At 38.1% G+C, this 15,212-nt stretch overlaps 1 protein-coding gene across 2 annotated transcripts; it reads right to left on the bottom strand.

The window, feature by feature from the left end:
- Positions 1–263: 263 nt before the first annotated feature.
- On the bottom strand, positions 264–15,125 carry lyrm4b (LYR motif containing 4). Of its 2 annotated transcripts, XM_028434054.1 has the most exons (4): positions 14,992–15,088; positions 9,874–9,880; positions 9,532–9,648; positions 264–364 (listed from the first exon to the last, which is right to left on the bottom strand). In XM_028434054.1, the coding sequence occupies exons 1-4, from the start codon at positions 15,075–15,077 to the stop codon at positions 317–319; spliced, it is 258 nt and encodes an 85-aa protein (XP_028289855.1). In that variant the 5' UTR covers positions 15,078–15,088; the 3' UTR covers positions 264–316. The 2 variants fall into 2 exon arrangements, 1 of the variants encoding a protein (XP_028289855.1); XR_003672497.1 differs by lacking the exon at positions 9,874–9,880 and having other exon boundaries at positions 9,532–9,656; positions 14,992–15,125.
- Positions 15,126–15,212: the final 87 nt, after the last annotated feature.

The following is a 15,212-nucleotide window of genomic DNA, read 5'->3' as shown; positions in this document are numbered from 1 at the left end:
TTTATACTCATTCAGATCTGATCCACTTCATAACTTGGTCCTGACCAGGTTAGGTGTTACTTAAGTTTAAAACGATGAATAATAATAATAAATCCATAATTAGCGAGCTTCGTAGTCCAGCACACACTGATTAAATCCTGGAAGTTAGCGCGATATGAGCTAATCTACATTAGTAACATAGGCACTATATGACACGCGCACGCACACAAAATGACACACACAATCCTAAACACACACAAAGTGATGAAAGCGATGACTCAGCGTTTCTTCTGCAGGTTGTTTACTTCAAACAATCAGTTCCAGTTAAAGCTTCTGTTTATTCCACTACGATCTTCTGAGCCTCGTACATCTTCCCAATGGAAACCTGGAGACACACAAACACACAAAAGCTGTCATCCAATCAAATTGTAGCGCACATTCGACAGAAAACACACAATCAACAGGTGACACACACACACACACACTAAAAGGTCACTAGCTTAGCGCTAAGCTATAATAAGAACTCCCATTGACAGGCTAAGAGATGAATGAATTCTTCCACTCACATGCTAACACTGATTAGCATCAGTATGTTAGTTAACACTGATTGCATGATGGGAACATCATGTGACTAATGTTTATTACACCACACTGTAGGATAAAGAATCTTACACATTTTGTTTTCCTATAAAATACTAGTTTCATATTAAAGTTTTACAGTTAAAGTTGTTCTGTCAGCAGAAAACACTGATATGATTTTAAAATATCCAAATTACAAAAATATATGTTTAATCATATTTGTTTTTGAATGCCTCATTATTAAATGGAAATGATCCATTTTTTAGCTTTCTGTGAATATCAGTATCAGTTAATATTAGAAATTAAATGTTGGGCGGTATCAGATATTAACAAAAAAACTCATTTATGAAACCTCTCATTTTTAATAACCACGTTTCAATGTGTTTTGGAACAATTTCACACATTGTGTCTCTATAAACATCTGATCAGAGAGGACAGAAAAATTAAAATCTCATAAAATGACAGATTTAAACCTCGAATGTTTATAGGACATATCACTTACAACATATTTTATGTGGATACTCGTAGCTTAGCATGTTAGCTCACAACTGGACGCTAAATCTCATGTGAAATAATTTTGGGCAAATCAAGAATAAAGTCAATAAATTGAGATTAAAGTTGAAATTTCAGAAAAAATAAACTCAAAATCCATTATGGTGATAAAAGTGAAGGTTTTCTAATAAAGTGAAATCTACAGAAGCTGACAAGGACCAATTCTCCATCTCCTCCACCAGTGTCCATCCAAAACTGGTCCTAATGTGTTTCTGTAGCTCCTCCCTCTATAGCCACAGACGGAACTGGATGCTCCGCCTCTTCATAAAAACACTGGTTTTACTTCTCAACACATTATTGTTTTTATTATTATCTCTTCAAAGGCCTTAAAGACATTAGTACGATGTGTTTATGAGATTAAAAGACAAGAATCTCTTTAAATTCAACTTCCAAGTACAGTTTAACTCAACTGCTCTCACCTGGGACCCACATTTTTCCACGGGCATTAAATCGTGACCCACTTTTTTCTCTAGAATTCAACAAGCAAATTTAGTTTTTCAAAAACACTTGTTGAAAATACACATATATAATTTTTTTAAAAAACATACATCTATATATTTTCCTGTGCAACATGCATTTCAGAGCATGTCTGTCAAAGGAAAAGTTTCTTTCAAAATAAAAAAACAAGTTCAACATGAGACATTAAGTATTTATTTATATTTGACCAGCTGTCCACGACCCACAAGTTGAGAATCACGGGTTGGGCTCATTCATCGTTAAATGGTCACAATCTGCTGTTTGTTGTCATAAATGGTGAACTGGTCCTAGTCAGCTTCTGTAGATTTGACTTTATTAAATGGACTAAATGGTAAATGGACATGATTTATATAGAGCTTTATCACCACTGAAACAGTCTCAAAGCTCTTTACATATCAGCTCATTCACCCAATCACTCTCACATTCACACACCAATGGGACAGGACTGACATGCAAGGCACTAGTCGACCACTGGGAGCAACTTAGGGTTCAGTGTCTTGCCCAAGGACACTTCGACACAGTCAGGTACTGGGATCGAATCCCCAACCTCTCGATCAGAAGACGACCCTCTACCACCTGAGCCACGGTCGCCCAGTCTAAGGTTTATTAGCAAACCTTAGACTTTTATCACAATATTGGATTATGAGTTTATTTTCAATCTCTTTAATTTTATATTTTCAACTTTGCCAAAAAACATTTTCTCCATCAAAATTGTCCCTAATCTGTAAAAACCTATTCAGATCAAGAAACACATTAAAAAATATCTAAATAATAAAAAATGTAAATAAATACAAGGGAAATACACTCTCACCCATAAACAAACAATAATAAACATGTTTAAATGAGTTTAAAAGAACAGAGAACAGGTCATCTCACACTCTTCATACAAACATGTTAGTGTATATAACTAATAAATCATGTCATTGTAGTGAATACATCTACTTCCTGTGTAAACATAGAGCAGCTCCACCAGGGGCGCAGTCCTGCCCACTAATACCCTGACCTCTATGTTCCAGCAGCTCATTAGTTATTCTTCTATCATAGAGTCTCACTCTCACTCCATCAAAGAAGAACCCCCCCCAGCCTCCTCCTGATTGGCTGAGACACAGCGTGGGCGTAAGGAGGAGGTGTGACGGTGGCCAGGCAAAGCTAACCAATGGGTTTCCAGGGGGGCGTGGCCATCATGTAAATTGTTGCGGCTGTGTCTGAACACACTGGATCCCCCCAATCAATGGAGAAACCTTCTGATGCAATGAAAGACCGGATGTGAACCTTTAGTCCACTTTATTACACACATGTGGCCACACTGTAGATGAAACATAACTACTTACAGTTAATATGAAGGTAATAGGGGGTGTTTAGGTCACACAGTGGTCAGACATGCAGGACGGAGACTCTCCAGGACCAGATTTAGGAACCTTCACATTAAATCTTCCTGCTTCTGTTTGTATTTAGCTCTAAATCTTACATTTAATCAGAGTTAATAGGTGTTATATATGCTATTTATGATTGGACCACACATTGTGGAGTGCAGGGGTTCTCAACTTTAAGGTCAGGACCTCATTTTGGGTCTCAAGACACTAGGGAGGGAGACGCCAGATTCCTTCCAGAAACTGAGAATTCTTTTCTGAACAATTTCAGCCCATTTTTGCTTATTTTTTTTACCATTTTTCTTCAACTCCACCAAACTCACCATATTTTAACATATTTTCATCACTTTTTCTTGCCATATTTTTTCTCCTTTTAATGTATTTTTGCTACATTTCTCCTATTTCTGACACTTCTACATCACATTTTAATGACTTTTCTGCACATTTTTTCCACTTTCCAGACATGTTCAGCACTTATAAACCCTTTCTATCACTTTTACACCTAATGTCACATATTTTGACCCATTATTGTCACTTTTAACCTTTTTCACCATATTTATTTTTTGCCAATTTAACCACATTCACCATTTGTTTTTGTCATGCCCCCATCTCTGTCTCAGTTTAAACAGTTTAAACAGTAAAGCTCTAAACTCTTCCTGTGGGACACAGAGTTTTAAAGCCACTGCAGTAAAGTGGGAGGTTTTAAAAGTGCTGAACACAGCGAGGCAGACACTGTTTTTTTTTCTATTATGTTGTTTTATCCAAACTTTTAAAAAGTGGATGGACTCGGCAGTGCTGCAAATGTCAGAGTGAGGCCCAGAGAGAGACGGTGAGTTCAAACAGGCCCTGTGGCGCTGCCCGCCAGCCATGAATAATCAATGAGCTTCAGCGCTTCTCACTCTGTGGGTCTGAGGGTTAGCAGAGGACACGGGAAGGCAACGAGGCGGGACCTGAAACAACATCCTTCAGTCAGTCAACGCCAGGCCTCAGATTTACTGAGAAGTGATGATGTCAGACACGTTAACCCCTCACCATCCATTCCTCTCATTACTGGACCCTTAAGCTCTGTGACGGACAGCATGTGTGAGTGAGCTGTGGATCGTGGATGGACTTCACAACAAAAACATGATAAATACACAATTTGGGGTGAAACAACACACTCAACCCACAATTTTTTTTTATAAATGTAATGATGCACTTTAACTCATTTTAATTGGAATACATAGAGATTATATTTTGGAGACAAAAAACAGATTACTCAAAATATAGATTTAGTCTCATGTAAATTGTCAGAATTTTTTTAACCAATATATTTCTTTTCTTATAACTTCACAAAACCATTTGAACTCATTAACTATGATAAACTAAAAAGAAGTTTGCTCATGTTCCTGGCTTAGATGCTGATCCTCCTCCACATGTGAACACAGATGTTGAATAGTGTCTGGTTGAAACGGCTTCAGGATTCATGAGACATCGGCTTCATTCGGGTACTGTTGGGTATTTATTTGGTCCGTTTAAAGTTCTTCTCAACGCAGAAATGTAACGTCTAAACAAGAGTCACTAAAACAGTCCCAGCGCCCCCTATTGGTTAATCAGAGTATTGAAACACGTACTGAGCGTTATCATTTTAATCCCCCTTATTTACGGAGATTTTTAGCTGATTCACAAAAAATCCTTACATCCCTACACAAAACTACAAAAATCACACAGAATGCACATTTCTGTGACACGTCAGACACACTTGTCATTTGTGTGTGTCAGAGACGGCTAACAACAACACAAATACACAAAACTACAACTAAAATCACATCAAAATGTGTAAAAAACTAAACCGAAAAAAGAAACAATGCACATTGGTGCTGCATTTCTTTCCTCATTTTGATTTTGTAAAATTTTGGAGTCCCTGGTTTTCCAAGAGCACCAAAAACTGCTCAGCTTCAAACACTTGTAACACACACGCGCACACGCACGTATGCACAGAGAGGGCAGGGCAGGGAGGAGTTTGTGCTTCAGATTAAAGAGTATGGTGGCGTTGGTCATGTGACTGATTTTATTCATCCTCTATGACAAGTGCACGTCAAACACAGGTGTGCAGGGCACGCTAGTGATGGCTTTATTTACATAATCCACATATCAAATATAACGATAATCCATGTTATTGTGAAGAAAAACAATTGATTCAACAGTGGACGCTACAAGCGTGTCTGAATTCTGTCTCTCTGCTCCAATCAGAGGACAGTGCACTGACAGCTGCAACACGCCACCTTTTTTATTTATTGTGTGGTAACTAATCGCTACGTGTGTCAGTCCTGGTTGACCAACCATTTCCTTGGTTGACTACAGCCCTAATGGAAGCTACACAAAATACTAGGCTTTACACTGATCTGATCAGCGATATCGGATCAGCCGATATTTTGCATTTTATGTAATTAATGTGATCGGCAGTAATGTCTTAATTCGCTGATCCTATCAATGACGTCATGTTGTGGGTGAAACTTTCTGTAGATATTCCCATCATCTCATTTACACCAAAGAGTTGTTTGCTCTACGTGACACAGCTTCATTTCACTCACATTTGTGCACAAAAGTGAAAACGTCTCTGCTGGAGCGAAGCAGACCCCAAAAAATTACAAAGGACTACAATGAAAACCACTAAACTACAAACTAAGTTCTAGAGAAATTCCCCCAGGGTGGATAGAGACAGAGAGCTCAGGTCAGACGGTGAGCGTAAAGGAAGACGTCCCTCAGCTCCTCTTTACAAACTCTGGCGCTGACACTACAGACTGTACAGGAGGAGCAGAGGGAGGGTCTCCTTTCACCACTGGAGGAACACCAGCTCCTGTTCCTGAAACCTGGACGTTTGTCAGAGAGAATCTCTCCTCAGGGACAGGAAAGAAGAACCAGCAGCAGCTAGCACTACAGAAACCTTCAAAACACTAAAGACAAATCATTCTAACGCATTACAAGAATTATTCTAGATACAACAGGACTGACTAGACTAATGCAGATTAAATTAAGACAACATAGGTCTGGATTAGATCAGGGGTTCTAAACTGGTCTCACCCTGGGACCCCACATTTTTCACCGGCCATTAAATCACGACCCTTTATATTTTGTGCAACATGCACTTCACGCATGTCTGTAAAAGAAGAGTTTCTTTCAAATAAAAGATAAGTCCAACATGAAAGACTTAGTATTTATTTATTTTTGATCAGCTGTTCGCGACCCACTTTTGGGTCCCAACCCACAGTTGAGAATCACTGGATTAGATGATACGTTTAGACAATTATCACAAGATTTTTATACAATGATGACTAGATTAGATAAGTGTGTATAAAATGAATAATATAACTTTAGATAGAATTAGTTTGAATAAGTTTAAATCGACTAAGTCTAGTTAAGGTAAGTCAGGATAGGTGTGGATACATTTAGTTATGTTTGGAATGATTTAGCAAATATGGGTTTTTTTTCCAAATGTTTAAGACTTGGGCTATTAACACTGTTTGCTACATGAATGGTACCTTTCAGAATAAAAGCTTTTCTTTATCTGCTTTCTATGATACATTACTAAGTAACAGATCATTTATTTTTAAAAATGGCAAGATAAAGAATGAGAAATTAAGACAATAATATAGCCATTAATAATTATTATTATTATTGATAATAATAACTATGCAAGACCTGTATTTGCAAGGCAAATACATCTTTGGAAAATGACAAATTACAACCTGTATCTGGATTTGTTGACAAGTTTGTTGTTATTAATGGAATTTAAAGTAATTATGCAGGAAAAACAGAAACTGACCTGACCTAAATATGACCTTGGCCAAAGGTCAAGGCCACACATTGTAAGGTAATGTTGTTCAATGGTACCAGTGGCCAAGTTATAGAGAAAAAAGTTGTTTTTTTTGTGTTCCCTACGTTTAATAGTAGGGATGTAACGATTAATCGTAAGGCAGTTAAAAATCGATACATAGGTATCACGATTCAAATCGATTCTCTGAAAATTTAATCGCAGTACTTTTTTAAACAGCAGAGGGCGCTATATATTTATCCTTCTCTGTCCAAAATGCTGAGGCGGGCGGCGGGCGGAATCTGCTACTACTTTCTTTCCTTGCCGCCTTCTACTCTTAAACATGTTCATAAATGATTCTTTACCCCTTTAGCAACAAAAGAATATCTGTAATATTACGTGAATATCTGTAAAAGTCATGTTTTTCTATTACCTCTGTCTGCTAGCATAGCATCTCTTCTTCACTGCTGGAAAAGCTGCATGCCAACCGACCACTGGGTGACCAGCACCTCTGCTGGTCCAAACAAATATCTGACGTAAACACAGTGCAGACTGTTTCTTTTTTTTTTTTTTTTTAAGTCCAATTGTTAAGGCACAAAATACATTTTCAGTTGCACTTTTAAAAAGAAAAATAACTATTATGCAGTTTTGCATTGTTTACTATAGAACCAGTATTTAAATTAATAGGCTTCTTCTTCATTTGTATTATTACTTTATTTATTTCATGATTTATTTTTAGTTAAATTGCATTGTTTTGAATAATTTATCAAGGGATTCTTTTGACGATGAAAAATAAAAGGAAAATAATACAGTATTTTCTAGTTTTTTTTCCTAAAAAAAATAATGGAATATTTTTCAGTCATAATTTTTCTAGAGTGAGAGAATCGTATTGCGAACCCAGTATGGTGAATCGTTACATCCCTAATTAATAGCCTAGGAGTTCCACGATAAGAAAAATAAGAACTCCTATGAGAACAGTAGAAATAATAGTAATAGACAAGTGATTAAAGGCCTTAAATGAACATGTGGTGAAATAAGAGAAAGAATTAAAGTGACTCACATCAGAAGTTTATATTTAGGTCACTTCACACTGCTACCATTACCCTCCCTCGTCAATGGATTTCATCATCCAGTGTGTGTGTGTGTGTGTGTGTGTGTGTGTGTGTGTGTGTGTGTGTGTGTGTGTGTGTGTGTGTGTGATAAAGGACTCCAAAGGGACGGAGACATTAAAGCAGTATTAAAGGAGCAGAATCTCAGAGGAAAGTCAGGATTTACTGAAACTGGACAAAATGAGGGAAATGAAACAAACTCTGGACAGAATGTTGGAAAAAAGACCGTTTTCATTTGTTCAGTTAACGTTAATGTGTCTTCATGGTTCATGTTTGTACGTTTAGGAACAAAGCCATTCTTTATACATCTGTAACAAGGGACAGGAACAGATCTATTATCTGAGGTTAACTGATGCAGATTCTGTAGTGATTCTGAGGTGAAAAGAGTTTTTCAGCCTCTGTTTCCTCTTCATGTTTTACAAAGTTATTAAACCAAACCAATGCTGCACACACAAACGCCTCACAGCTGTAATCCATCATTCCCTCCTCCAGCAGGGACAGAGTTCACAACCATGAAGACACACTACTGAAACACACACTCCACACACACACTACTGAAACACACACTCCACACACACACTACTGAAACACACACTACTGAAACACACACTCCACACGCACACACACACTACTGAAACACACACTCCACACGCACGCACACACTACTGAAACACACACTCCACACGCACGCACACACTACTGAAACACACACTCCACACGCACGCACACACTACTGAAACACACACTCCACACGCACACTACTGAAACACACACTCCACACGCACACTACTGAAACACACACTCCACACACACACACTACTGAAACACACACTCCACACGCACACACTACTGAAACACACACTACTGAAACACCCTGTTATTATAAGTGAGGATGTTAACTCCACTCAGAGGTCAGAAATCATACAAGAGGAGATCAGGGATGTTCTCAGGATAAGGGATAAGATAAGGAAAACATAAGGGACAGGATTAGCAATTATATCAGGATAAGAGATAAAAAAAGCGCTAAGATAAGGGACAATGAAAGGGATAGGTAAGGCATGATAAGATAAGGAAAGGGATAGAATAGGTTATAAGATAATAAAATAAGGGCTATGATAAGGGATAAAATAACAAATATGGTTAGGGATGTTAAACATAAAGAAATAGATGGAATAGGTTATAAAAACAGTTAAGGAATTACACCAAGATAAATAAGGAATAAAATAAGGGATAAGATCGGGAATGATATTAAGATAAGTGAAAAGATGAGGGATAGGTTAAGGGATAAGACATAAGTACATTTGAGGATTAAAAAAAAGGAAAGATAAAGGAAAAGATGAGAATTTTTTACATAAAAAAAAAAGATTCAAAACTTTATTTAGAAAACTTGAAATATAAAGACATCCTGAGGATGAAATAAGACATAGAATAATTAGTGTGTGTGTGTGTGTGTGTGTGTTCCGTGGGGATTGGCCAAAGGCCTGCTGATGCATTATGGGAACAAAGTCACCGACAGGACTGTGATTAGCACAGTAACGAGGTGTGTGTGTGTGTGTGTGTGTGTGTGTGTGTGTGTGTGTCTGTGTGTGGGACAGGTGGTCAGTGTGTGAGTGGACAGGTGTTCATCTGCATACTGTGTGTGTGTGTGCGTGTGTGTGTGTGTGTGTCCCACCTGTCTCTGGATAAGAGCGAAGTGGTGTGTCGTCCCTCCTCCAATCAACCTTTCCACTGCTTTCAGATCCTCCACATTCTTGTTGGCCCTGAACGCATCACGCACACGCCGCAGTGCGTTAAGTCCTGTCACACACACACACACACACACACACACCCACACACACACACACACACACACACACACACCACACACACACCACACACACACACAACACACCACACACAAACACACACACAACCACACACAACACACCACACACACACACACACAACACACACACACACACACACACACAACACACCCACACACACACACACACCTTTGTTTATATATATATATATATAAACTTCAATAAATCCTACCAAAAATGTTTAAAGGTGCAGTCTGCAACTCTCATAAAAGTGACTTTTTTCATGTTTGTTAAAGCTGTCACTATATAAGGACAGTGTTACATGAAACTAGTAGTTTGTGTGAAAAAACAGACTCATTAAGTCCCACCCCCTGCTGCTCCTGCAGCCTTTGGCAGATTGCCAGAATGCATCGCCACCGAGCAAAAAGAACCAATCAGAGCCAGGATTGTGTTTGATGGACTATCTGACAGCTGTTGCTCATAGGCCCCGCCCCTTTCCCGGAGCACCGTCTTTTTTACAGTGTATGGTCTGGAGGAGTATAAAATGGAATTAGCAACTTTTCTGCTTGAAAGGTAATCAAGCAGCTTTTAACAGAGCATGTTATATTATTGTGATGTTGCTGTCAGGCTAACGTTAGCTTGTTAGCTCCTCTGAGGGAGGGACTTTTGAAGGTTTGGAGGCAGAGCAAGAGAGCAGCGGGAGGGAGGGGGAGGGAGGGATCTGAGAGTTGCGGACTGCACCTTTAATGCAGTTATTTTCAGAAATATTATACACAGCAGAAATGAAGTGAAAACAAACACACTGACATCACGTGAGATTTGACATCCTGCCTGAAAATCAACTTATCCGTCTCTCCGACCAAATGTTTGTGAGGACTAATTGTGTTTAAGTGTGAGATTTTCTTAAAAAGTGCACGTTTGTGTCACTGTGGGAGAGAGAAACGTAGTCTGGATTCCTCTGTATGTGTCAGACATGATGTGGATGTAAATTTGGTATTTTCCATCTGTTTTCAATGATCAGAGAAAATCTGAGCCCCAACAATGGATATTTATCTAAGACCTCGAATTCTAAACAATAGGAAAATTTTCATAAAAACAATCAACAACAGTCAGGGTTGGGGTCAATTACATTTTTCAGTTACCCAAGTTCAATTACAATTACCAGCATTTTCTCCAATTACAATTAAACTCAGAAAGTAAATTACAATTATGTTCTCAAATACTTAAGTTTAATTACAATTAATCACAATTACTGAGTCTGAAATAAATAACTTAATAAAAGTTAAGCTTCCTCTTGTGTTAGCATCTCTAATGCTAACAGGTCCTAAATCAGCTGTAAAATACACTGTAAACAAATATCTAGTTTATTAACTATTTATTGATTAGCGTGTTATTCTTCTTAATCAATAAAATATAGGTTTTATTTTAATATGTTTTTGTTTAGGACTGTACATAGAACACTAACATGGTTCCCCAGTTTTACGTTAAATTATAACTGACAATTTTTATAGAATTTTCATGGCAATTACAATTAAGTCTATTATCTAAACTCAATGACAATTTATTTACAATTACGACAGTGACAGATTACTAAAATTACAATTACAATTAAAGCTGCAAGCAGCGTTGAACGGGCGCTCGCAACCACACACATATCGAGGTGTGATGCATGTGGGGGTGTGGCAGAAAGTGTTGATTTTCCAGAATTATATCACAAACTTTCCTGCAATATTCTGTGAATAATATAATGTCTATGATTTCATTTTACCAATGGGTGGCTAATCACTACACTCCAGAGCCAATCACTGGAGAGCCCAACTCCATGCCCCACCCATTTTGGAACATTCAGTGATGATGTCATCAGTTCTACCTCTACAGTGATGAGGTCAGAATTCTACAGAATTTTGTAGCTGTACAATTTTCATGAGTTTTTGAACGTGTTTAGGCCCATAAAAATGTGATCTTTTTTTTAACAAAAATAATTTAAAAAACGAGGTACATTACAATAGGGGCCGACACACCTTTGTTGCTTGGGCCCTAATTATAATTAATCCCAACCCTGGCAACAATGAATAGTTGAGAACTGTTACAGCCCTACTAGGATACTTTAGGTATTTAAAAACTTGTCTTCCATTCTTTATCCTTTGAACATCTTCTGCTCTTCATTCAAGTGCAGGTGTTCCTGTATTTCCTCTTCCTCTTCCTGCTTCCTGTCCCTGTTTGTTTCCACTCTGCGTATGATTGTAGAATAATGATGTTTGGTGATATTTTTGTGTTCGACCTTTAAAGCACTTCATCATCCCCTCATTAGTCTGAGGGTTTTTTGCACTGCGTTGTTTTGGTCGTTAGTGCATGAGCCGAGGGCGTTTCCCATGAATCACTTTGATAAAGAGAAAGGAGTGCTCAGGTGAGGAGGGGACAAAGGCGTAAACAGGACAAGGTTTGCATGAACAATCCTCTCATCCTTCATTTCACTGGCTTTAATGCAGTGTCTGTTCTTTTGTCCTTTAGAGGAACAGTAACACACAGGGTCCATCCATAAAGTCAGTAAAATGATGGTCCATTGTTCTATGAATCTGTGATAACCACATTTATTTATTCATCTGAATAATATCCACTGTTATCCAGGAACGTTTATTATTATTATTATAGTCATCTTAAAGATGGAAATCATGGTTTTAATCTGGACTGTTGTTTTTAGAATGAGGTCAGTTTGTCAAAGTGTTAAATAAATCAGCATCAGTGTCACTTATTAGTTCAGAAACCTTCGTCTCAGCCTGAAACCAAAGCTCACATTTATTTATTAATTTATTTTCCATCATCAGAAACACACTGTGTGTTCTCAGAGCAGGATTTAAGGGTCACATGGTTCTTTCTGCTGCTCTTCAGAGACCGTCTGTCCTACTTTGTGTCGTCTTCTGACCTGATTTTCCTGAACGCCTTGTGCTGCCCGGATCCCGACGGACCTCACAGTGTCCGTGTTAACCGGCTGTGACACGCTCAGCTCTTATTCATCATCGGACCCAGTTTGGTTTAAAATACAGTACACTCCTAATATTAACCTTCTGAAGTCAGAGGTCGTCACGCTGCCTCCATATCACACGACTGGTCTATGTTTTAATGCTCGTTGTCGTGTAAAAGCACAGTTCTGACTATGAAGGTGCAGCATACCTAAACCTCTGTGACCTTTGACCCCAAACCTGCAGTCAGAGTTTCCCACTGAGGAAAAGAAAGCTTTGGTTTAACCACATCCACCACAGAAGGTTCCACAGTCTGACAGTTATTTAGGATTTAAAACGGGGCGCGGTGTAGAGCAAGAGGTGTTCCATAAAGCAGGTTATGTTCAAACTCTGAGTATGTTGGGGTTCAAATGAGGGAAACGCTGAGTATGACATTCCTGAAGACGAGACATGTTCTATTATGAGTAGGAGTGACGATATCTCGCGATATTTTTACGCACGATCGATTATCGATATGCTCCCGCTAAGTATCAATTTTTTTTTTACACTAAAATAGTGCCACTGTTCATAGGACACTTTTTCAATTTATGGTCTTTCAGAGATATAAAATTATTTTTTCACTTAATCTTTTTTTTCTTGTTACATCAGATTATCGTAGATTGATTTCTAACCAATATATCGATAATCGCAGTATTGTCATATTGTGAAATAATCGTTATCGTGAGCTTTGTATCGTGTATCGTGTCGTGAGGTACCCAGAGGTTCCCACCCCTAAATATGAATCTGTCACCATGGTAAAAGACTCCATGAACTGAACCTGCTCCCTGGCAAGTTTTGTCTAGGAAACCCTGGGTTTCTACCTGGCTCCGCCCACCTGAACACTGCTTCTCAAGGACCACTTTAGGATGTACTCACACTGCCAGCTTGAGCCGTTCCAAGCTCACAGCAGGAATCCCCCCCACCCACCCACCCACCTACCTACCTTGAATGCAACACGTTAATTTAAATGACTGTAACTCTGCTCATATTTGCTCTATCGGAGCAATTCCACCAGTTTATGAAAGCTAAGAAGTTGCTCTTTACAGCCAGTGTCGGTAAATTGCGGTATTATATTCACACGTAATGAAAACAATAAAGATACCGCTTTGAGAGAGAAAGTCCGAGAGAGAGAGAGATTAAAAGAGACCAAATAGCGGTGGATTTAATTAAAAATAAAGACTCTCTGATGATAAAAACCACCATGAATGGAGGTTCAACAGGATTGGACAACAAAGGAGGAAACTGAGCCTATAAAGGTACGATCAGTTTAATTTCTGGATCAATACATGTCATTCTAAATTGGTGGAGCTAGTCTTTGTGTACATTAATATAAGTGTAAATATATGTTTTTAATGTGTGAGACAGTTTAGGACAGAGTATTTGTCTGTTTGTTTAAACTGTGTGTGTGTGTGTCCAGCTCCATCACTTTGAGTTTTCATTTTGATGAACGTCTAATGCAATGACAATATCTAACTAATCTAATACATTTAATTAAGTTGAATATTGTTGTTAATTTAATATTTCTAAAACTGAAAAATGTGTGATATTGTCCCTGAACATGTGTTTAATAAGGTAATCTCCATTTTATAAGGTGAAGTCTGACATTGTGAGATTTGATATTTTTGTATCTTTTGCCCACTTGTTTATGATTAACTTTTGTTCATAAATGTGTGATATTGTCATAAAACATAAATGTGAGGCTGTATTTAATGTCAGATTACCAATTTCCGCTTAAAATCCGACATTTACCAAAATTAAACCACAAACAGTATTTATTGTTTTAAGTGAGTGCAGATTTTAGTTGAAATATCTTTTAAAAACACGTCTTTATTTAGTGCAGGAGATGGCTGTGTAGTTTTAACTGTTTTATACAAAAGATGGAAATTAACCAAATTAACTGAAAGCTTAATTAATTAGGCAAGATATGAACAAACCAAAATAAAATAAAAGATTAGAACAGGGAAAAATTTAGACAAAATAAGTTTAATTTAATCAACCCACAATGTAATTTTTGGATATTATAGCAATTCAACAGTCTTTAAAAGACAGTCACATGTTAAGGTATCATTTTCTGATCGTTACGTCATAATGACGTCTTATATTTACACTGAAAGTAAAGTCAGTGTTAAAGGTCTTAAAGTGGAAATGGTTTTAAACCTTTAGACCGACACAAACAGCTAAAGTTTAACCATTTTTTACTCTTAAAAAGTCACCGAATGTGTGGGGACACCGACGTAAGGTTAACACCCGTCGGTAGCGTCTGGCCGCTAACAGCAGCTTTAACCGGGCACCAGGCTCCGCTTCCGGCCAGCAGGCACAGAGTCTTACCGGTAGTTGTAAGACGGAAAGCAGCTGCTCTCCCTCAGCATCCTCCGGTACAGAGAAATCACCTGGGAACGAGCGACCGCCGCCATGCTGCTGCGGTCAGATCATCAGTGTTGACAGGGTTAGACCCGCCTCCTCCACTGTTAAATCACACCGGGCTTTTCCAAGCTGTGGTCGATATGCGCCTGAATAAAAATAGTATTTCAAATATATATTTCTATCAG

The sequence above is a fragment of the Gouania willdenowi genome, chromosome 20 (genome assembly GCF_900634775.1).
Source record: "Gouania willdenowi chromosome 20, fGouWil2.1, whole genome shotgun sequence".
Classification (NCBI taxonomy): domain Eukaryota; kingdom Metazoa; phylum Chordata; class Actinopteri; order Blenniiformes; family Gobiesocidae; genus Gouania; species Gouania willdenowi.
This window is presented reverse-complemented; position numbering and strand designations above follow the sequence as displayed.